Genomic DNA, 23,767 nt, shown 5'->3' with positions numbered 1-23,767 from the left:
TGACATAACATAACTCTCTGATGATGGTCTTCAGAATATTGGTTTGCCTCATGTATGATCCCTAATGGTCTCCGTCGTGTATTTTTTTAGACATTAAATACAGTCTGACAATAGACTCCCTGAGAGCAGCGTCCAGGGGACTGTTCGTCAACATCACAGACAGGAAGTTGCAGGCTCAGGCCACCATCCAGGACCGGCTGTGCAAGGAGCACGACTTCTACATGTTGGCAAGTAAATCATTCCTCATTACCTTTAGGCAGTCTGTGGGGATGGCACACAGCAGGGAGAGTTCAGGATGTCATCACCTCTGCTGCTCTGCTGTATGTATGCATGTACTATATGCAGTCCTGTCTGTATATATGTAGATATGCAAGGTGAACTGTCTGCATGGACATACATATATGTACATCTACATATTCATGTATGTCTGTTTGTAAGTGGTGTTGCCTGCATCCACATACGTATATGTACATATATGTGTATCTACACATTCATTCAAAGTACCGGTCAAACATTTGGACACACCTACTCATAGAAGGGTTTTTCTTTATTTTTACTATTTTCCACATTTTAGAATAATAGTAAAGACATCAAAACTATGAAATGGCAGAAATGGAAAACTATCTTAACAAATCAAAACTATCTTATAGTTTAGATCCTTCAAAGTAGCCAAAAATATTTTTTAAGTTATTTTATTCATACGTAGGCATCAACTTCACTATTTATATTTGTCTAAGAAACAAATTTCAAGCATTTAAGCATAATTCCTTAGATCAAAATGCCTTTGAATGCATGTTTCCTATTATCTTAATCACGTGTGTCCAAACTTTTGAATGGCACTGTATGTCTATGTGTTTTCTGCATCCACATATGTGTATGTACATATATTAATAAGTATGTATGCATGTATGCATGCATGTAAGTAGTATATGCACATATGTATATGTATTTATGTATGTAAGAGATAGGTCATTGGGCTTGTCCTGCCTGTGTTTCCTCCTATATGAGAGTGAATAGCTTTCTCTGAGAGATACAATGTGTGGAAGCCTTTGTGAAGCTCTTCACAGCGTGACAGGCTGCTTCCTCTTTCTGGATGAATAATGACATGAAGGAGCCTCAGAAGAGTAGCACTGACGCAGTCTCCATGTGGTCTTCCCTTCCTGTAGCAGAAAAGGCCTCACGCAGAAGGGAGTTCTCTGAAAGCCCTGTATCGCTGCACATCCTGCTTAGACAGGCAGATACGTAATCTATCACACTCTGAAGACGATCAACACTCTTCACCTTCAGACTAAAAATGTGACCCCTGTTAGCTTTTACAGCCCGCTTCACTGCTGACCAGCTGCCTGCGGAGCTGACAGTCACAATGTTTCATTCTTACTGATCAATGTTAAAAAAAGCCAAAATCTTATAGTTTCTTTATTGCAGCTGGAGTAGAATGGGTGCATTCAGATAATCAATAGAATGAAAAAATATATGTATTACTTCTCCAACAAGCTTCACATTCAATACAAAATACATTCACAGAATGTTTTATTTTAAATTCAGTTACACAAACAACATTGCACTTATATTACATTGCCATTTGCTGCTTCTATTATGTGATGCACAGTAAGTTGTGTTAGTTTCTTTGGTAAAGATAAATACTGTGTTTGACCCACAAAGCATGCTGTATGACACCAAGTAGGAAGAGAGTAGCTTTTTTAAGCATTTTACACACGAGGGTGTTGGCTTTAATAGAAAACAGAACAAACATTGATCAAAGCCTGTGGAGAATGCGCAAGCCGCCCTGAATTACCCACAGCCTGACTGGGGTGGAGGATCCTACACTGACCATTCCATGGCAGATAGCTGGAGAACAGCATGGCTACCATGTGCTAACCTGGAGAAGCAGCACAACACGTGACCACCACTGCAGCACATGTTAGATATTCAGTATTGTGCCAAGCACCAGATCAGCTCCTGAATCTTGACCACCATAGCCACAGTGTGCATGATATTCTGATATTTTCAGGGTATCAGTGGGGTATATAGCAGTATCTGCCTTCAGTGTGCCTGCAGAAGGGAATGCTGGGAAAGCAAGCCTACATGGTGCTTCTGATTGCCCCTGCAGGATAAACTGGACTTCAGAGATCCCATCATGGTGTCTCTGCAGTTTGGTTTAGCTGATGAGGAAAAGGGTCCAGTCTTGGATGGAGATTTGCCCACTTCTCTCAATAAGACCGTAAGATCTCTTATTTTCATCTTCATCTTGTGCTTTTCATCTTTTATATAACCTCTGTATATTCTCTACGCTTAAATGACTTATTCACCAAGGGTTGCTGGTGTTCTTGTTCTTAGTCTCTTGCTTCTTTGTGGTATTGGTAGTAGTATTATTAGTACTAGTCACAGAGGTAATGTTGTTGCTGCTGTTGTTATCATTAATGCTAATAATTACATGTTATACTCTCAGCAGCTTATTGTACCTAAGAAATACGAGAGGAGTGTAGAGGAGACCAATGTCCACCACCTGAACATGCCAAGTTCTGTTTGACCTCCTTTTCAGAAGGTCAAATAGAAGTTATGTGGCATGAATTCCAATAAGCAGCATTTTCACATTTAGGAGATACACATAAATATTAATAACACAAATAAACTAAATTAATAAAATTTGGAATATGTATTTAACATATACATGATAAAGCATTGTAACAACAGAGCATTAATATTAATAACCAGAAAGAGTGCAGACCAGAGGAAGTACCTTTTTAAAGCCCTGTGGTTATATTGGCCCAATGCAGACTGTGTCCACTAGAGGGAGATAAATGTTTGTGATGAAGGTTTCATTCATTCTTTCACAAAGTAATTATTTGCTTTGGAAAAGGTGTCATAGGCTGAAGCAATACTGTTTTGATATTCTGAAAGTACCTCAGAAATATTTCCCATTGGTATATGCTGATAATTCTAAATGAATCTCTTTTAGATTCCTCTGGTGGACTGTGGGAACAATGAAAGGTGTATCACTGATCTTCATCTTCAGGCTACAGCAAATATTACCAGGTAATTTTTAATACATGTTAATGTATTTTTCATATGATTTATGTCAATATCACCACCAATTGTCATTATTTTCTGTTGCCATTCATGCATGAAAAAAGTAATTCTTTGATAAGATTGGTTGAAGTTATTAGCAGTTAGATTAAGCATCCTGTTCTGGTATTTTTAAAATTTAGGATACACTCATTTAAAAAGCTGACTTAAAAATTCCAAAAGACGTGCTATAAATTTAATGGAACATTTCCAGCAGTGCAATGCAAATCGAGTGTTTTTTGATGTATGTTTATGTTTTACTGCCATCGGTCCATCATAAGGAGTCCATCAACACTCCTTTCCTCAGGTTTATGATTACTGCTACATTATGAAAGGGGTCATTCCTATGTTCCCAGGTTCCTATGTTCTCAAGGTCCTATGCTCCCAGGGTCCTATGTTCCCCAGCTCTATATAGCACATGATGAGAACCTGAAAAAGATGTTCCTCAGCTCTGTATTTGCTTAATATGACATGGATAATGCTTCCAAGGGCCCAAATGGAGGTTCAGGTTAGGGTTAGCTTTAGCAGTAGTTCTAGGGTTGGCATTAGCTTTAGCTTTCCGGTTAGCATTAGCATTAATGTCAGATTTAGCCTTTAAATTTGGGTGAGAGTCAGAGTTCGGGTTAGGGTTAGGGTTTGGTTTAGGGTTAGGGTTAGGGTAGGGTTAGCATTAGCATGTGGATAAGTATTAACAATGGCATTTCGGTTACTAATAACATTAGCATTACACGCAAGGTTAGCATTAGCTGGTGTGTTAACAGAATATTGAACTGGGGAACATAGAACCCTGGGAATATAGGACCCTGGGAACATAGATATCTTTGTGCTTCCTATAATGAATATGATCATTATTTCATTTCCCTCTTTTTCAGCCTTATCATCAAAACAAACCAGGAAAAGTTCTATGTAGAAGTTAACATCACAAACAGCAAAGACAGTGCCTACAACACAAATGTTACCTTGACTTACTCTAAGAACATAAACTATGTGAATGTTGAGGTAAGCTTACAGATCTCATTACATAACTTTTTTCTCTTCATCTCATTACATAACTTTTTTCTCTTCATCTTGCTTGTGAGAGAGCACAGTGTCAGATAAAGACAGTGAAAAGGCCATATCAAGAGCAAATGAAGAATCTGTTTGTCTGTCAATGCCTTAATTCTGTTGTTGTTGTTATTGTTGGTTTTGGAAATTACATTTCATCAAATTCTGCTTTCAGCCTAGAGAGAAAGAGTGCGAGTTCAAAGTTAATGTAACATGTGCCATTGGCTATCCATTCCTGAAAACAGGGGACAGGGTAAGAATGCCTTGTTGCCACTAATTTCATGATTACCTCACCCCCTCTCATGTATCCAGTGATGTATATTAAAGTTTCTGAGCTTTGCCTTTTCACAGGACTCCTTCCGGATTTATTTTGAAGTTAACCGTTCACATGTTATGAAGGATATTGAAATCAATGTAACTGCCACAAGGTAAGATAAGAAATACTCACCTGGATATTATTATAAAGGATTTCATTTTATGTTTTGCATGTGAAATGTGCCTAGATTGTTATGATTATTTATGGTTATTAACGTTATCTGCTAAAAAAAAATTTAACTACTGCTTATATTGACATCTAACTTACTGTGCTGCCAGTTGTATTTTTTTATTATTAAAAAAGTATTTATTATTAAATGGTTATAATTTAACAATATTTTAACTAGCTAGTGACTTACCTACCTACCAGCCAAAGCAGAGCTGGGGCTTTCTGTATTTGTGTGTTGTTCAACAACTAGTTAGTTAACTTGCAGTCTAGCTACCTTCTCATAGTTTCTGTTTACATTGTTGTTGAGGTTGGTTTTGGAAATTACATTTTAATTCACTACCGTACATGCTAGCTAGTTAGCTACCAACACACATACAGACATCAGCAGAGAGCAAAACTTAGTAGGTTTAAGTGTTATATTTTAAGTCGGCACTGGGTGCCACTTTTGATTTATACAGTGTTCTGTTATGAAATATTTTGAGAATAAATATTTTGATATTTAAATCAGAACGGATAATGACAACCTTGTTTTGTTGTCTTAGTGACAGTGACGAACTGGACGACACTCTCCATGACAACTTCAAAGCCATTTCCATTCCAGTGAAATACGACACCACTCTGAGCTTTCACGCGTAAGTGTTGCATAGTGTGGTATTACAATACGAACATGGAAATGCAATGCAGTTATTGACATGTTTGCAGTGTATGTAAAACAGTTTGAATGGTCATTGGATATTTCCTTTCTTGTTTTCATACATGTAATATTATATCACATCCACTACCAGAGGAAACAGAAAAGTCCCTGCTCAGATTACTGGCCAGTTTGGCTGTGCACAATGCTGAGATAAATCATATTCTCTGTGTTTTGATTTGCACAGAGAAAGAATGTTGAAATGGTTAAATTTGACATATGAAAGCAAACATAAATAACGGCATGATGTTGGGAAAGAATGTATTGCCCTTGCCCAGTTGATGGGAGGGGTGTAGTGTGCTAAGGGGCCATTTTGGCTCCTAGGACTGGAGTCCATTGACAAGAAGGGTCTTAATATGAAGCTTAATCTCTTTCAGTCGTAAATTCATGAAAGAGGACCATGTCATTGTGAAAGAAGGAGAGAAATACCCCAAGGAGTTCAATGACACCAGCGTGATCGGGGATGAAGTAAAGATAGTTTACATGGTGAGCCTCATTCCGACTCCTTCTGAGTATAAAATGGTATGCCAATTATTCAACATCATTTCCATCCACCAGGAAGCAGGGAAACTGTAGAGAGTGTCTCACTAGTCCAGTCTGATTAGCCATTGTGTTGTTATGTTCTGCAAGAATAAAATGGGTACCCTTTACAGTGTGTTCATTTTTCTTTTCAACAGATTGAGAAAGAGGCCACTCATGCTATTCCACGTCTTGGGTTAAAGATCGCTTTTCCGTACAAGTTAAATAGGAAGAACATTTTATTATACTTGACGAACGTGACCGCTTCCAAGGTGGGTGCTCTTGCTCTAGGCAGCTTACAGATGCCCAATACTGTTAAGAGCAAGGTCTATGTGGGAGATTTACCAGATAAAGTCTGTGGGATTACATTTCCTGTAACATAAGCCACTGTCAGTCAGTAAATATGCAGCTTTTTAGATTAAATGACTGCATCCTGTTTAACAAACCCCTTTATACTGATACTGTTATTTAATATTACTTTCTTTTCCTTTCCTTTCTGTTACTGAACGAGTGTGTTGTTTTCATTTTTTGTGCTCTATATGTTTCATCAGTAATGTTATTATTAAGCTGCATTTTAACTGAACGCGCTGCGAAATTTACGAGCAATGTGAATGCATGAAAAGTAAATAGCAGGAGGTGAATGGGCAGAGTTAATCGCGGCAAAATTGCGAGCGACACAAAATGGGGAAATGAGTGTTCGCTTCACTTCAGTTATTGGCAGCATTGGTGTAATCAAAAATGCTTGCTGTGACGTGGAGTGAAATTCACTTCACAATTCACTAAATTCACTAGTAGTAGTATCAGTAGTATTAAAATTGCTGTTTCCCGTTTTTTAATCTTACAGAATGTTAAGTGCCAAGAATCGTCCCTAACGAACCCTTTAAAAATCGGCCCGAGTAATGTGCACTACCCTGATCCCCAGAGAGAGACTCTGAGCAACTTCCTAGTGGTAAGAGCTGGTATTTCCCATTAGTCATTAATATGCTGTATTTTATCAGGTCATTTGTGACCTAGGTGGTACAGACCTCCATCTGAATGTGTCAGTAATCTGTGCTGTGTAGGCCTCCACCTGAATGTGTCTTTTATTTGTGGTGTGTAAATCACACCCTGCAGTCTGCAATGTACTCCAGAGGCTTCTCCTTTTTTCACAGGACTGCAAGAATTTTCCCTGTGACTCCTTTCACTGCACCATAGAGCCTGAGATTTCTACCCAGATCAACGTCACCTTCAGAGTGTGGAAACCAACCTTTATTAGAGTAGGTCACACTAACACACCTAACTAGAGTTCAGAGCTGGAAACATTTTGCAAAGTTACAAATAGAGCACTGACACATACTGTATGTCATTGTTAAAATATGCATGTTGGTGTTTTGGTGTAAAAGTAAACTTAACTAATACATTTGAGATTAGTTGTTTAATTATTTTTTGGATGGATGATTGATTGATGATGGTCAGTTCATTGGTTAGGTGGTCAATTGAGTATGATGAAGAGAATCTTTAATTGATTGATTGATGGCTCTTGATTGATTCAATACCCTGCAGGCAGACTTCTCCAGTCTGTACATGACTGTCACTGCCACACTAGAGAACATGGAACCAGACCTCTTCGTAATGAGTAAGGACAATGAAGTCAGAGAGGTGCGCGCACTCCTTCACCCTAACCTTTATCAGTGGTGTTTTTCAGATGGCTGACTGTGACTATACCACCACTATGCAGTGGACTATATCTCAGTCACAGACATGTTATGTTTTTATGTTCTTAATTTATTGTGTCTCTTTTCGTAGATCAAGATACCGGTTTCCAAAGAGTCACTAGGTGGAATCCCCCTGTGGATCATCATAGTTAGCATTCTTATTGGCCTCCTCATTCTGGCTCTGGTCATTTTTGCATTGTGGAAGGTATGTCCTACATGTTTGCTTTTAATACTACTGTCAGAGAGAACAACATTTATCAGATGGCAGCATTTTCATCTCTAAAGCTCTACAATGAAAAATTATTCAGTTTTCAGTGTGGATTTTGCTACTGTGCCATCAGATACATGGTTAATTTGATTTATTTGGACAGGCTGGCTTTTTCAAGAGAAAATCAATGGAGGAGATGAAGGAGGACATGAAGGATGAATGAGGCGCGCGCTCGGCGGGGTCTGGTGCCCCCCTCTCCCTCAGGTCTCTTCAGCGTCACACCGACATGGCTCTCCCAGCACTCACAGTCTGCACGAGCACACGGGTAGTTCACACGCATTACACAGCAATGTCAGAGGCCCACAGCTGGACCTTTCTTCTGTTAGTTTTTTTTTTTTTTTTACAAAACCGAAAACACTGTAATTTGATACTATGTGAATTACTACATTTTTTTATTTTGTCATTAAAGAATGTCATTACGCAGTCTGGTAAAGTGCTACTTATGTTTTAACGTACTGCTCCTCAACTTGCAGCCATATCTGTAATATTAACATTGATTTTATTTTTCAAAAATTGTTTCATCGTCACAGAGAAGCTGAAAAATATTTGGACTGTAGGTATGAAACATACTGTTTGTAAGTATGTATAAGTACTAGTATGTATGCAACAAAATATCAACTAAGTATTTAACCATTTTCAAGCCAGCAATGTGGAGAAAACTTCTGATATTCATTGGATACAGCATTTCTCAGGTCTTGTGGAGATGATGCAACAGTTAAATTGTGTCTCAGAGCCATGTGTTAGTACGTTAATGCGTAAGGAGTGCAATTATAGCTAAAGTCAGCAGTATAATTAAATGCAGAAAAATGTGTAAATATTGGTTAAAGCCTAATTCAGACTTGAAATATTCCACTGTTGTATGTTGATACCAAATGATTCAAATTCAGAGAAAAATGGCCCAGGTTGAATTCTTTTTTAAGCCAACAAATTTCCATGTCAATAATATTTTATTGTACAGTTGTTGATGTTGTTTTAAAATTTTGTTTGAATTGTATCATTCTTGTGGATTCTGCCAAATTAATGCAAAATTTGATCCAATGGCTAATTTTAAATTAGACAGGCATAAATGACCAATTGCATTTTTGGTGCCTTCAATCATCCTCTTCAGGAGCATAATGACATTAGCCAAAGAAGATGTATAATAAGCAGAATCAAATATTTGATTTAATTCCAGCCTTGTCTTAAAACACATATTTCCAAAAATATGTTTTATCTATGCAAATAGCTTTCTCCCCTCTTGGAGGCCTACTGAAAAGCAGGCCATTATTCAGTTTAAAGACGGAGTAATGAGTCAAAACAACTGTTACATTTTTACATTTTTTATATTTTTATACATTTATCGAAAGCAACTAACCAATACATTGAATTTACTACCCAGTGTTAAGGACAAATGGCCTTGTTAGATTGAATTGGGCCCTTAATGGCTAGTGCCAAGTATGATGTGTTAATTATAGCAATGGTATGTTATTGAGAGATACGGTAATTATCCCTTGATCCTTTAATGTACGTGTGAAACATGGAGAACAGATAAAAAGCTCATTTTTCCAAACAGACTTAAATCCGACATGTGTGAGATATGTCAGCAGAACTCCTTCTTGGTATTTTTATTATTTATAGTATTGTTATTTGATATTCAGGTGATTTCCATCATGTGTTCTTCAAAGAAGTGTTCATAATTTAAGATGCATTCAAACATCCTTTAGTATCCATTTGGCATCCAGCAAAAGTCAGATTTAGTTCCATGTGGCTATGTGGCTGTATTCCTAGGACGTGGGATTGAACTCTGGGAAAGCATGCTCCTGCAGCTCTTTGGTTCTTTGTTATCGCCATAGGAGAGTGACTGCGGCCTCAGCAGGAGTACATATACCACCCTCCATCACCACCTTCAAATCACATGTTCGTATTTGTGCTAAATATCAGATTTTATCAGATCTAACCACTGTATTTGTCATTGTATCTGACAATCAATGAGGCAAAAGCACCAAGGTTTTACTGAAAATTATTAGGAAAGAATGTTTGGTTATTTTTCATTACTTGCATATTTGTGTTAATACGTCAGTGAAGCAGAAACATGTCCTAGGCTGCCAGAATGTGGTAAATACTAGAAATAAATATTATCTTACTATTAAAACAAATTTCCTCATTCCATCAAATAAAAATATTTATGTGCATATTATACATCACAAACAATTGTGTTAAAACCAACAAACATTGCTGTTTCACTTACTGACTAATATAGAAAGAAAGTGTTTTCATTTTTAAAACATAAACATAATAATACTTACATTTGGCAGCATGACATGGCTAACCATCACACACAAACCACCAACTATAACAGTGATGAATTATGTTTCAGTTTATATGGTTAAAATCTGTCTTATACAATGACAAATACACTGATTAAAGCGGATGGTGCCCCAATATTAAGGGACATGGGTAGTCCAGGTAAACACCCACAGGTAAGCAGTCTAAGCCCTCACTTACACCAGCTTCTCATGTTACGGCAATATCCACATATTCACTGGATCATGGCAACAAAATTGTACTCACAGCTCTATATCACCTTCTTTGTATATTAGTCTGGAGTTACTTTTTTCCAGCTAGTATTTTTCTGTTCTTTGTGTGTTTTTATTATTTTAACCATGGTTGTTGTCTGTAAATGTCTACAATTTGCACAAACAGTCCTTATTAACAGTGAGATTGTGTTGTATATAAGGAGATGCCAACATCAGCTTTTACCTGCCATTGTGCAAAGAGCATGTAAAAATGTCTGTAAAAAAGTGTAAGATAAATTTAGTTTCACATCAAAATAAAGGAGATGCAAGTGTATCAGCAAAAACAAACTTTTATCAGTCATCTGCACTGTTTTGAAATTTTTTGTAATGCACTGGTTTTACATACTGTATGTATGCAACAGAACAGAGAAAAATGCATTTTACATGCTGTCAAGAAAATTGTACAAAAAATAAATGTTCTTTTTTTGAAGGCTGAAGTTATTTTTGAAATATCTGATTCCCAGTTACATCTATTCGGTATGTATGGTCACATTCTCTGAGCGTGATTCTGGCACATAAAGGCGGAGCACACCTGCTTTATAGTGCAGCAGACTGTTGGCCACTGAATTACAAACATGCTTATGGACCCTGGAAGCTGCAGACCTCTCCTTTATGCTGTGGGAGACACCCACTCCAGGGATCTTGTCAAAGTCTCACACTTATGCACTCAGTGCAGGGCTGATGAATCATGGTCCATCTGAATAAGAAGCATGCCCTTCCCTCACCCAGTACTGAGTAGACTGAGTAGACTTGCATGGAGAATGCCAGTTAAACTGATGCTAGTTCAACACAAACCTTGACAATATCTCTCAGTGCAAAGTAAAGTCTATTCATGACTCCATTTGTTTATCAAGTGTTTAAATGGACAAATGATTTGCATGAATTCAAGTTATGTGGTGTGTAAATCAGATCTATTTACAGGCTAAGATCTGTGTAAAACATTCTGTAAAACCAAGAGCTCAGATATATAGCTCAGAATAGCTTTGTGCCATTATTTTTGAGCATCCAACTAGTAAGAAGTGAACTTTACCAACTGTAAATCTAATCTGTACTGGAGAAAATATTTTGCAATTATATTTCACCACAGGTGGGCAGTATTGAGAAATTATTAGAAATTTTTGACAGTAAAACCAATTCATAATGTTCACATTTCTTTCCATTACAATATTTGTGTTGTTTTTTTTTTCTTTTTAATCTGAACACACTGTAATTATGCAGTAAAGATACTTTCTAGTTTTTGTTCTGATAATTTATTAGTAACATGTATGGATTAATAATACCAGCCTAGTATTTTTATACAAGGTACAATGAGGAGAGTAAGAGATGTCTAGTTGCAGGAGCACAAAAATGTGCACTCTTAAAACTGGCAGCTGACTGGATACTCATGCCTTTCAGATTACAGTTAATCCTTTCATCAAAAACCTAATTATGGGCTGGAGCTCTTTGACCTCCTTTCAGAGCCAGCTCAGCTGGTTACTGCAGACTGAAGAAAACTCAGGGTACTGAAATACAAAACCTCTGCCATTGTTTATTACATTTTTTTAACTGTTAGTTACAAATAAAAGTGATATAAGTTGTTATTAATGTCAGGAAATCCAGTATCATTGACACTACTGTAAAAGTGTTGCTGTCTAATTGACTTTTTTCAAACAAATAACTGACAGTTTTTAATGTTTATTTATAAAATATAAAAGTGATGTAGGTCTATAGAATTAGATTTCAATGTGACATAATTGACCGTCAGAGAGTTTTTACATTAATTCCAATTGGTTGTGAACATTTTGATCGACTGATCATTTATACAGTATGAGACAATTTACAGAATGAGTCACACAACAACTTCACTCACAATACTCAACATAATTGATATTCTCAGAGCATTCTCAGAGATATTATCCAGAGCAGCTCAAAAATGTGTTTGTCATGAAGAAGAACTGAGGCAAAGTATTTTATATAAGTGTACAGCAGCAGTGCCCTGCCTTATTATGGACACAGTCTGTAGTACTATGCACAGTCTGAAATCCAGAGTCCAGTTATTTAACTGATCTAAGGCATGATTCGTGACTCATTAGCTCTCCCAGTCACAACTGTAATTTCAGATCCAGTAGATGGTGCGGCTAGACAGTCCTCACAGTAATGATATCGGTACGGCAAACATGATGAAAAACAAGTTTCATACAAATGTAAATCATTCAAAATTAGACAATCTTGAAAAACTTTAATTTCTTTAGAATTACTCTGGAGTGTCTCTTTCACCACCATCTTATAGTGATTTTATCGAACAATTGACCGTTGAGACAAATTAAAGTAATTGATACATTAGTAGTATTTCCATAAGAATTCACTCTGTGCAATCTGTACAATGGAGTCAAGGTTATCATTTACCAGAAAAGGATCTCAGACTGCAGTGATGATTTTGGAGTTCATCATTATGCATGCTAACTTCATCAAACTTCATAACTTCAATCAAAATATCTGAGGAGATTGAAGTAACACTGTCATTACTTCTGCCACCAGTAGGGGGACTGGAGCTTACACAATATGTGTGTGCCTGTCTGTTTGCCCGTCTGGTCTCTATGAACCGGATAACTGAAAAAGTCATTTTAGGATTTGTATCTCACTGAAATGATAGCAATGTGTGACAGCTAGTGGAAGGTATGCACTCTTCTGACAGAAATTCTAGTTTCATTCTTAGGAAGAGGAAATGTTTTTAGAATAGTAAGATAAACAGTTAGACTTGAAAATGTAAGCTAAAGCTAGGAGCTGGAGGAGGCTTGAGAGGTGTATGCCTCACCGGGCTGACTTGCGGGAAGCGTTTTTCATGTGATGCTGTGTCTGCTGCTGGTATGGAATGGGTGAGAGGCAGTCATGACCATTAGTAATGTCTGTCATCAAAAATCACAAATAAAAAATTTGTGGTCATGCTCCATGCGTAATAAACCTCAATTGTTGTTGCAAACATCTTAAAACATACAGTCTACCTCACAGGCTTTACAAACTACACAGTCATACCTTGTGTGGAAACCACCACACATACACACACACACACACACACACACACACACACACACACACACTTACGCTGTAAGTTTTTAACCAAACAGCAGAGGATAAGGATCTCACACTGGGCTCAGTTTACCCATCTAATCCACCTCTTTGCCTGTTACTTGCCATCTGCCTGACCTCTGTGCCTCTAAGCTCATTTTAACTTCAAAAAACATTAGGTAAGAAAGTTTTTTTACTCAACTGAAAGGACACAATCAAGCTACCACTGACCCAACAGATTAACTTCATGACCAGTAACCATGGCCTCCCTGGAACACGTCACAGTCTGCTCACATCATGCTATAGAAGATGTTAGAATCCTCTCACTTCTTTCTCTGAGTTTCTCATGGTATTGACACTGCTTCTCAGCTTTGATACAACACGTCCTCATCCTTCCTGAGTGTGAACCCACTTTCACCTCATCTCCTCCAGCAGTAATCTCGCAATTTCATCACCACACCTCTTCCTTCCAGTTCACAGATTTTTATATGTGCTGTATGTTATTGCTATTTTCACTGTATCATACCCACTGAAGAGGTTTTAAAAATGTTTAAAGGGGAGCATACAAACAGCTCCGGGGCCCTGAAAGGGCAGCAATCTCCAGGTTTCGTTTGGTGGTGCTTGCACACTGCTGGGCTATACAGCAGGGTTTCACTGTGCTCTCCCTCAGAGGGGAGGCATTACTGTGCGCTCCCTCAGAGAGGAGATGCTACTGTGCTCTCCCTTAGAGAGGAGGCATTACTATTCTCTCCTTCAGACACGGGGTGTTACTGTGCTCTCCCTCAGAGAGGAGGTGGTACTGTGCTCTCCCTCAGAGAGGAGGTGGTACTGTGCTCTCCCTCAGGGAGGCATTACTGGATGGGGGACTTCGGGGGAAAACCATGCCATTCAGCACCTCCCTTCATCCGTTCTCAGTTTCCTCACTCTATCTGCCTGCCCTCAGGAGCTGGACTGTGGAAGTCCCCTTCTCAACACAAACAGTCTCTCCCCAGGACCATCCGCCGAAGCTGGTCAGCTATTTAAGGATAAAAAGGCTGTTGTTTTAAGGATAAAGGTAAACATGAGGGGGTGCTTCTGATGTGGACCTTGCTGACCCTCGCTGTCTGGTTTCCTCTCACAGCTGTGCTATTCCCTGCTCGCTGCTGACACTTCCAGTAATCCACACACGTAACAGCATCTGTCAGGGTTCATCCTCTGATCACCCTGTAACTTTAGCACAAACACACTAAAGAGACTAAAAGACACACACCCTGATTCATTCATTTACTTTAAAAGCACAGAGATAAACTAAGGTCTGAAAGGTTTATTTCCACAGGTTTATTTTCTCATGTCATTTATGTTAGCCAAACAAAGAGGTTATTCTCTGTTGTACTCCAATTAAATATTACTGGGTTTTCCTTAATTACAGTCTTTTTGGACATATATTTGTCCTAGTTTGTCATATTGTCTCTACTTCTGATGTATTTTGTCCTCATAAGCGATTCCTCGGGGATCAATGCTAGGTCTTGTAGCTGCCACATGGAATGCAAGGAGATGGTTCTGTATCATAGGATTCTGCCAAAAGGTGCAGATAAAAATTAATGGAACCTAATTGCTGCCCATGTTTTTGATCCGTTGTTGCTGTTGTCTTAAGGATTACACAATACACACTGTGAAATGAATTTCATAGTATTTGAAAGAATAACCTCCCGTTTTAAATATATCTCCGACAGTGCCACCCTCCGTATATTTGCTACTATCTCTTCCTCCATGTGGAGGTCTTCATTTACCCACAGTTTAAAAACTACATTGAAAGGAAAGCTGTGATTAAGTGTTAGATTCATTGTTTGGTGTGATTATATCAGAGTAGAAGTCATGACTTGTTATCTTTCAGCTAGGGAATGTGTCCCAGATTAAGAGCTTGATTTTTTGTCTTAGCCCCAGGAGATTTCGAGTGCTGACAAAGCTACTTTTTCTGCTTTAATGACCTGAGTGTTGAGGTGAGGTTTTTTTTCCTTTTTTTCCAAGACCAGACAAGTATGTATTTTGTGTGTAAGAATAATTTATTGTTGCCAAAAAAAAGTCTCTTTGAGTCTCTTTGACCAAATAAAGTCATAGTCTTCGTGTAAGGGAAAAGTAAGTATGTTACGTATGGAAAGGAATGGAATGGAAAGGAGCATGATGTGATGAGTTCCACCACCACTGCTGTTGCGCGTTCCTTTGCCAGAGACATTCAAATACAGAACCAAAGAGTGCATCATGGTAAAATAGTGCAGGCCATTAATAGTACAGTGCCTTTATTATAATCAGTGCATGGCAGCCATATTGAAATAACAATTTGTAACCCAGGGCAATATAGTATTTTACAAAAAAGTTACTGTCAAGGAGCCTCAATTAATTCATTAAATTTAATTCAATTAATTGATTCAATCTGATCATTTCATATGACACTCTGTTCTTTTTGGTAAGAGAAACAATGTAGTACAATGTACATTTTTATTCGTTTATTGATTTATTTTATTTAACCCCTATTTAAACAGGTAAGCCCGTTGAAATAAAAGCCTCTTTTCTGAGGGACTTGGCCATGCATTATATTTGGAGTAGTTCTCTTTTCAAAAGATTACCCTATGGTTCACTCTTACCCCGCTTGTAGTACTAATTGCATCATAGAGAATTCTCAAAAGCATAGATTTGTGGCATTTATACTACAAATACAAGAATATGTGTTCTGACAAAAAACTTGAATAAGTTACACAGACCAGTTCAGCAGAACTAATGTCCAGACATCCAGGCTACCTTTGATTACCTTTGCACTCTGAATGCCTTGTTAGGGGCATTAGGTTCCAGCACATGTGAGGAACCAGCCAATGACTGTTAGAGTTTCACACATTCCGGAAACAGAACACTGACAAAAATAAAGAGTGCCTTTCAACTTACAGACGGACAAGATCTATTTTAAGAAACAAAGACTGTTGTGCATTGGTCAGGTATGACCAAGCTCTGGCCAATCAATACCGCTGCAGTTTTTTCTTCTTTGACAATAAGTACTATGTGCTAGCTTAAGTGGGGTTGGTGGACTAGTTAACTGCATGAAAACAAATGCAAGTGCCTTTATGGGGAGAGCAGAGTTTTTTGTATACTTGCATGTACACCTATGCAACTGTTCCTGACACATGACTAAGCACATCTGACTAACAATGAGGGCTTCAGATATATGTTCATAAAATGTCATTTCTTTACAGCAAAATCTATTTCAAGGCATAAGGGCTGTGGTTGGTTTCCAGCCCATATCTGCTTCAGAACTATGGTACTAGTGTACCAAACCCTCAGCAGCACCACCACCTTTGCACAAAGGCTCTCTTTTCACTCCCTATTGGTTGGCGCATTCCCTGTCATCCGTAACCATTGGATGTCTGTCTCCCTGCCTTTCCAAGGGTCCATGACGAAGCCTCTCCTATTCTCAGCCTTGGCTCCATCCAGTGGAGGAATGAGCTACCCACTCAGATCAGAACAGCGGTGTCACTCACCGCCTCAGACTAAAGCTGGCTTTATCGGGTAGATACTTTCTGATCTGCAGGATTGGGTTGGGTCTAGGACCCAACAGCAGTTGTTTTTGTTGGACAGAATGCTTTACTATGATAGGACACAATGGAAATGTTACTGAGGGCGCTGCATTTGAATTGGACAGTGTGGCTGTGCGCTGAGTTTTACAGGCTGTAGCTGTAACTGTATCTGCTGTGACCTGCCTGCTGGCTGTTTGTGTTCTGCCCTGCATTTTCAAAGGCCAGACGTTACCCTGGATGAAAGCATCTGTATTTCAGCTTTTCTTTTTATTTCACTTTAAACATCTCTGCTAGACATATCCTAACATTTTTATAACATTTTGCATTTTTACAACTTTTTTGTAACAGTAAAATTTACCATCTTCCCAAAACTGCCATCTGTTCACAGGAAACACAGGAGGCCAGCACTGCCAGCAGTGTGGTCAACATGTACCTGATCTACTCAGGTTTCTGGTGCTGCAGTCATAACAAAAGTAAATGAACAGCCTACAAACATTTAGGCTTCGTGTATACATGCAAATTTTAAATTAATTTAAAATGACCATCAGCTTTTCAGTGGATTCATAGTTCTGAGAGATTTCCAGGTATAAATGGGTAGCAGTGTAGCATAGTGGTCAAGGAGCAGGACTTGTAACTGAAAGGTTGCCAGTTTGATTCCCCACAGGATCACTGCCGCTGTACACTTGGGCAAGGTACTTAACCCACAATTGCTTCAGTAAATATCCAGCTGTATGAACAGATAACATTTAAAAAAAAAAAATCTGCAATTGATGTAAGTTGCTCTAGTAAGGAGTGTCTGCTAAATGCTAATAATAATAACGTAACATCTACATAAGTCAAAGTGTAGATGAAAATTCAGCACAGAAACAGCAAATTGTTGCCTTTGAGAGTTAATCTGTTTTCTCATGTCCAGGATACATTAATTCAGCCCTGTTCTGGTAGGTGGTTTCACTCAAGAGAAGCTCTGCTCACACCCTTCCCCACATGTCTAGTCTTGCAGGGAGAAGAGCTGTTTGTCAGGCCTGCGTCGCCCTGTCTTTTCTTGCATCCTGCACCACATTACTGCACACAGAACCATCCCCAGACTAGCAAAGCAACATCCCTTAACTCTGCACTTCAGCTAGCTCTGCAACAATAAAACAGTAAAAAATGTTCTATTTAAATTTCCCTGAAAAGTATTTTCTCAGAAAATACACTTCGCATGTTGGTTTGGAACTCACAGGCCCACAAACACATAAACACACACACACACACACACACACACACAAACTTTCAAAAGGAAGCCTGGCATGTGGTCCATAAACTCTTGTATAATGATTTATAAAAACGGTTCAGTTCAAAGCAGGATACAAGCTGGAAATAACCTGAACACTTTAAATCTCCCATGCACCAGTAGGTAATCTACAATAAGCGTAAACAGGATGTGAGAAAAGCAGAGCTCCAGGGGAAATAAACATTTGATAAAAGAGTGAACAGGGAGCCATGTAAGCATGCAGACATTTATTGGAGGTGGTTAGTGTGTATTCACTTTTGAACTCTTCAATACTACTCCTAATAAATTAAATAGAGCACAAATATGTAAGAGGTCCCTATTTGCACAGCAAGGCGTGTGCTGAAAAAAATACCACTGCAGATGACGTCAGCATTATACGTCACTTGTGTCATGTGGACTCATTGACCCGCACAAGACGGAGCTGTCAGTGGATCAGTGCAATTATTTACAACTACAAAAGGCGTCAAAACAAGGTACCTATGAACGTTGACATATACCATAGTGAGACACATGCTCTGTAATGCAGGTGATGATGCACTGAGATCTCGAGCACCAAAGCAGCATCTCCTCCATTTATCTGCACAGTGTTCATTCCCGGATAATACAAATGAGCTAATTCAATACCAAAATCAATGACTTCATGACTTCATTAAGCATGTTTGGTCAAAGGAGGGCAACACCGCACGGAAAAACGTATCATGCTGTAAAGATTTTGTCACTTCAGAGTGATCATGCGCCATAACGGTTCTGGTTAATTTGCGCTTGTTTATTAAAGTATAAAGTTGATTTTGACTTTGACTAACCCACTATAAGTGCATTTATCATGGCACTTTATTTTGGAATTTTAAGCACACGTTACAGTGAACAAGTTTATGGTTTCTAGTTGCTGCTTTGCTGAACTCCAAGAGGATTAAGCGAATTACAGCGGTTGCTGCAACGTCAGACTTCAGTCCGTGTCGGCCACACGGTCCCATTCTCTTTCCCGTCCATTTCCCCGGGAAACAATCCGAGCATTTAAAATACACTTTAAATGTTCTTTACAAGCCTTAATTTACTTTCAGTAAAATCCCCTGCTCTGGCTTCCAGGTATTACCTGCCATATTCCCCAATAAGCAAGGATTTCTCTTCTGACTGGCAAGTGAAGCTGTTGCCAGAACATGTAATTACATCATGCGGAGGCTAAGTAAGTAATTTCTTTGAAACAGGGTATCCTACCCTTTTCGGTAAAGATTCTACAAGAACCAGGAAATAGAAAGTACTCTAAGCATTTTATACTAACCAAAAGCTGTTAAAGAACTATATATATATATATATATACTGAACTTTTTGTTTTGTTTTAATGTTTGAATGTTTGAATGATTGAATGATCAATGATCAACAATTTAGTAAGAAACGTCAATTTTACATTTCATGAGATGAAAAACAAGTTTCCACATAAACACTTTTGTATGAAAATAGCCGTGATCATCGATGACAGGAGAGAGGGGTGAGTGTTCGCCCTGTCAGTCCTTCAACCGTATGATAACGGCAGGTGTTAAAAAAACGAGCAGTTTTCCTGTAAAGCGGAATGTTTCATTTATTCCTCTCTCCTGGTTGTTTTCGAGGAACTTTAAGGACTGTGAACAATCATGTAATTTCACTTGGAATTTATTTTTTGCCAGTCTCATTATGCATATATGCTTAGGATATTAGTAATTTAAAGACCTTATCCGCCTCGGGAAGTCCTTGTGATCAGTCCTCCGTCAGAATCCTGTCCTAAAAAGCATTTTATGCTAAGTACCTCGACTCACTATTTATTTACGGTGTGACCTTTCATCTCTTAAGGTATGTCTGTATGTTTTACGCGTTACAATCGCTACAACCCGCTTTCTCTGGGGTGTACAGGTGAGTTGTATGCGAAGCTGACGCGAGACTGGGGTTTTAATCGATTACAGCTGTATTTAATTGCTCCTAGGGATGATTAAAATGTGAGATCGAGGCCAATGTGGTCAATTTTTAAAAGCGTTACTCCTCTAATTACTAATAAAAAAAAATGTTAACTGAAACCACCTTCTCAGTCTTTGCCCCGCTAAGGTGGCAGTCTCCACGGCACATAGTGCGCACTTGCTTAAATACCCATTATTTGTCAGACGAACTTTTTTCTGAGGAAATAAGAATCACATTGAAAATGCCAAGGTGTTGCAGAAGACAGAGTGATCTGTTTTAGATCTACAACATGCCGATCCCTGCAGGTTAGGTTTAGACAGCCCTTGTTGTGTAAAATCTGATGTGCCGAGATTCCTCTGAGGAAATGGCATTCAAGTACGGGCTCGATGTTGCAATATCAGGGAGCGGGACACAGCATTACTCTTCCTGCTTCTCACTGAACTGGCAAGGTGGTGCTATGTAGACGTCACATTTACTGTCCTCCCACTCAGTAAAGTTATCAAAAGACGGAAGAAATTTGCCGACGTGAAGAGATAGCCTCCGGGGGCGCTTAGCAAGCAGCGATTTGAAGTACCGGAGCGGTGGGATACTTTCTTGGCTGAGCGCTGGATAAAGTTGCGGAACTATGAATTCTGTCACAGAGAGGATTTTAGTGGCGCTCTGTATGCTTTTGAGTAAGTACTATTTTATTATTATGGCTCAAACAGCAATTAACCATAGTTTAGTATTTTTATTGTTTTATTGTTTCGTGTACAATGTCATGTCAAATGTAAATTTGCATACGATTTTTCCTTTGAACAATAGGAACAGAGGGATTTGCCGTATAGTCCACAATTATTTGCGGCACCAAATGGCTGGCATTGAAAATATTTCATATTTGATAATTGTAAATGAGCGGACTGACAGCAACAAGCACATTTTAAATACTCAATAGGGGGGTATCATTTACCATGCATACCTATGCCGTGTACCATGTATACTTGAAAATATTGTCACACAAATATGTTTCAGAATGTTTACTGAAATAACAATGTTGAAGCAGTGGGACTGTCAAAGTGGAGACAAGACGAGGAGAGGAATGAGTCAAGTTGATGGGGTGGTCCTATCAGACCTCGAGTGTCACCCCGATGTTATATTTTACTGTGAAAATAATAGCGAAGGGATATTCAAGACATCTCAGTAAAATCCAAGTGCAAAATGTTACCATGCATACATTGGTTCAAGTCTTCAGTTTGGATAGTACAGCCCAGTTATTAAGGATGAGTTAAAACTTATTTCATATCAAGGTGGGGAAAATACCAAATCAGAGATTGCAATATGCATTCTGATTGATATACAGTGGTTAGAGATGACTAGTGTCTTGTTTTAAGTGTTTTTTTTTTTGGGGGGGGGGGGTGTTTGTGTGTGTTTTAGAGGTAGCCTGACTGAAAGCTTAACAACGCAACACCAACAAAGTTTAACATGTTTAAATGTGGATGGATTTGTCTGTGATATAATCACATGGATGGTTATAAGCCATCCGCAGTGAAGGGAGTTTCCTGCAACTCCTTAATCTGAGGGGGAAAACGTATCTGATACCAGCTACACCTTATTGTGGCAGCTCAGCACAGAGCACAGCCAGCATTCATAAAAACACCTATGGTTCCATTTCCCACAAGACATGCTCAGTAATGGCCTGCTGGCATACTCAGCCTTTAATGTTGGGTCTCGCACAGTGAACTGAGCATTACATGTTTCTCCTAAGAGCAGTTTGTTTGGCCACCTGTTTAAACATACCCGTTCACAGGTTTATTAAAGTGAGGCAGAATTCCGATTCCCAAAGAGATGAAAGCTGAGGTCTTGGATAAGGGGTGGCATGACATTTAATCTCTGATGTTTGACATATGATACTTTACAGTTTGGCAGTCCCTCCAGCACCTATGACTGTGTTATCATAGTTATAACATTTTTTGAAGTGTAAATTGATATACTGATATTAATTTCACATACCTATCCAGTTCTTTGGACAAGCACTTGTCTTTCTCAAAGGCTTTCTCTCAGAATGCAGAGGTGTTGACTGATCGATCAGTAGTCCATTAGCAGCTCAGTCAGGTTAAATTTATGGAGAGCTATGCTGAAATGAAGGGCAGGGTGTGTGGTGGGTGCTGAGGTTGTGAGGGATGTGAAGCACGGCTTCGGGGTGTGTATGAATACACAGTTCCAAGCTGCACTCATTGGTACTTTTGAGCTCAGGTGGTAGACAGGTGTGATTTGTACTATTAAATGATTCTTATGCACGACTCGTAATGTAACAAAATTTGAATTAGATCAAGGCTAGTGTGTCATTTATGTTGTGTGATGTGCATACTGAGTACATGTATGCACTATATAGTATATGCACTGTGTATATACACTATGTACACTTTTGAATACAATTCTGTGAAGTAGGCCCAGTACCCACCAGGTAAACAGAAAGAGCTGAGGGCTGAAACTCAGAGGTCACACTGCCTGATTTATCACAACAACATGAAGTGGCAGTCATTTGCACATGGAGATCTGCAGATCTGAACAAATCCAATCAAAGTTCCTCCTTAAAGTAGATTTTCATGTGTGAATATGATCTTATAAACTAATGGGAATACTTTTCTCCATTTTGCACCTCTTAACTGGTATTGCACTAGAATGGGCTGTATGGACAGAAAGCACTGTGTGAGCTGTATGGACAGAAATCACTGTTAGTGGTAGAATTTGTTTTTGGCCTGTGGTCTAAATCCATCTCAGAGAAGCATAATTTTTTTGTAAGATTATTTCCACTTCATGAAACCTCTGTTTACTGACAAAAGACAAGCATTTAGAAACAAGCTCTGTGCAATAGCCAAGTCAACAAACATGCTGCTTTAACAAAAAGCTGTAAATAAGCAGTCTGCTTCAATGGAGATGGAAGACATAGTAGTCTGGTCTTTACACCACGGATCTATTAATGGTTTATCCAGCTTACCAACCACAAAGCAGGCAGCAGAGTGGAAGTACATTGTGACAGAATCAGCAGGGTTATAATGGCCAGAGCTGGTTGTCTCTCTGCCAGTGAGTATTGTCATTTCGATTCATTTCATTTAAAGGTCCTCTTTGTTAGTCGCTGTGCCAGCCCTCTCTGGAATCCCGGTCTCCATGGAGACTGAGAGGAAACGCACTGGCCGGGCACAGGAGGGTTTTGGGCTGAGCAGCTGGCGGCAGGTCCTGACAGATGTTTCAGTGACTGGGCTGAGAATCTCTCACTGAGGTGTCCGTGTTCAGTGGCTCACACAGCAGACCCGTTTACTTTGAGCCGCCCTTCTGATTGGTTAATTGAGATCAGAGAAAGGCAAGGTTCAATAAAAGAATTTCAGTCAAGACAATAATCTAATTTCTAATCACAAGGAATTATTTCATTCAAAAGCATATAACATGCATGGTATGTGAAGTTAACATCCATGAATGCATTTTCATATATGTACATATTAAACAGTACCATTTAAAGTAACACAAGCTATTAAATCTGTTTGGAAAAGCTATATTACGCCGGGGCTCCTCAGCAGTACAGACTGTTCACATATTTCTCTGAGACCTGAAGGTTACCATTATATAAAAGACACTGCTTGTTTTTATTTGCCACAATAATTAAAGAAAATTTTATGATCCATT

The 23,767-nt window shown here is 38.7% G+C and overlaps 2 protein-coding genes across 2 annotated transcripts in view; both read left to right on the top strand.

Moving 5' to 3' along the window:
- The window catches only part of itga1 (integrin, alpha 1), a 39,099-nt gene extending 28,506 nt beyond the window's left edge, over nt 1–10,593 (top strand). Inside the window, exons 17-30 of the mRNA XM_036528982.1 lie at nt 91–227; nt 2,111–2,221; nt 2,960–3,036; nt 3,939–4,065; nt 4,286–4,363; nt 4,462–4,538; nt 5,137–5,226; nt 5,663–5,771; nt 5,963–6,076; nt 6,649–6,753; nt 6,956–7,060; nt 7,347–7,442; nt 7,590–7,703; nt 7,870–10,593. Coding sequence (XP_036384875.1) covers nt 91–227; nt 2,111–2,221; nt 2,960–3,036; nt 3,939–4,065; nt 4,286–4,363; nt 4,462–4,538; nt 5,137–5,226; nt 5,663–5,771; nt 5,963–6,076; nt 6,649–6,753; nt 6,956–7,060; nt 7,347–7,442; nt 7,590–7,703; nt 7,870–7,929 — 1,400 coding nt within the window. The 3' untranslated portion in view covers nt 7,930–10,593. The remainder of the gene's footprint in view (nt 1–90; nt 228–2,110; nt 2,222–2,959; nt 3,037–3,938; nt 4,066–4,285; nt 4,364–4,461; nt 4,539–5,136; nt 5,227–5,662; nt 5,772–5,962; nt 6,077–6,648; nt 6,754–6,955; nt 7,061–7,346; nt 7,443–7,589; nt 7,704–7,869) is intronic.
- Nucleotides 10,594–20,651: 10,058 nt separating this feature from the next.
- Nucleotides 20,652–23,767, top strand: part of LOC118778207 (integrin alpha-2-like) — a 30,650-nt gene continuing 27,534 nt past the window's right edge. Inside the window, exon 1 of the mRNA XM_036529621.1 lies at nt 20,652–20,781. Within this exon, the coding sequence (XP_036385514.1) occupies nt 20,733–20,781 (49 nt within the window). The 5' untranslated portion in view covers nt 20,652–20,732. The remainder of the gene's footprint in view (nt 20,782–23,767) is intronic.

This window comes from Megalops cyprinoides, chromosome 5, assembly GCF_013368585.1.
Source record: "Megalops cyprinoides isolate fMegCyp1 chromosome 5, fMegCyp1.pri, whole genome shotgun sequence".
In the NCBI taxonomy this organism is placed as follows: Eukaryota; Metazoa; Chordata; class Actinopteri; order Elopiformes; family Megalopidae; genus Megalops; species Megalops cyprinoides.
The sequence above is the reverse complement of the archived record's forward strand: the minus strand, read 5'-3'. Positions and strand labels throughout refer to the sequence as shown.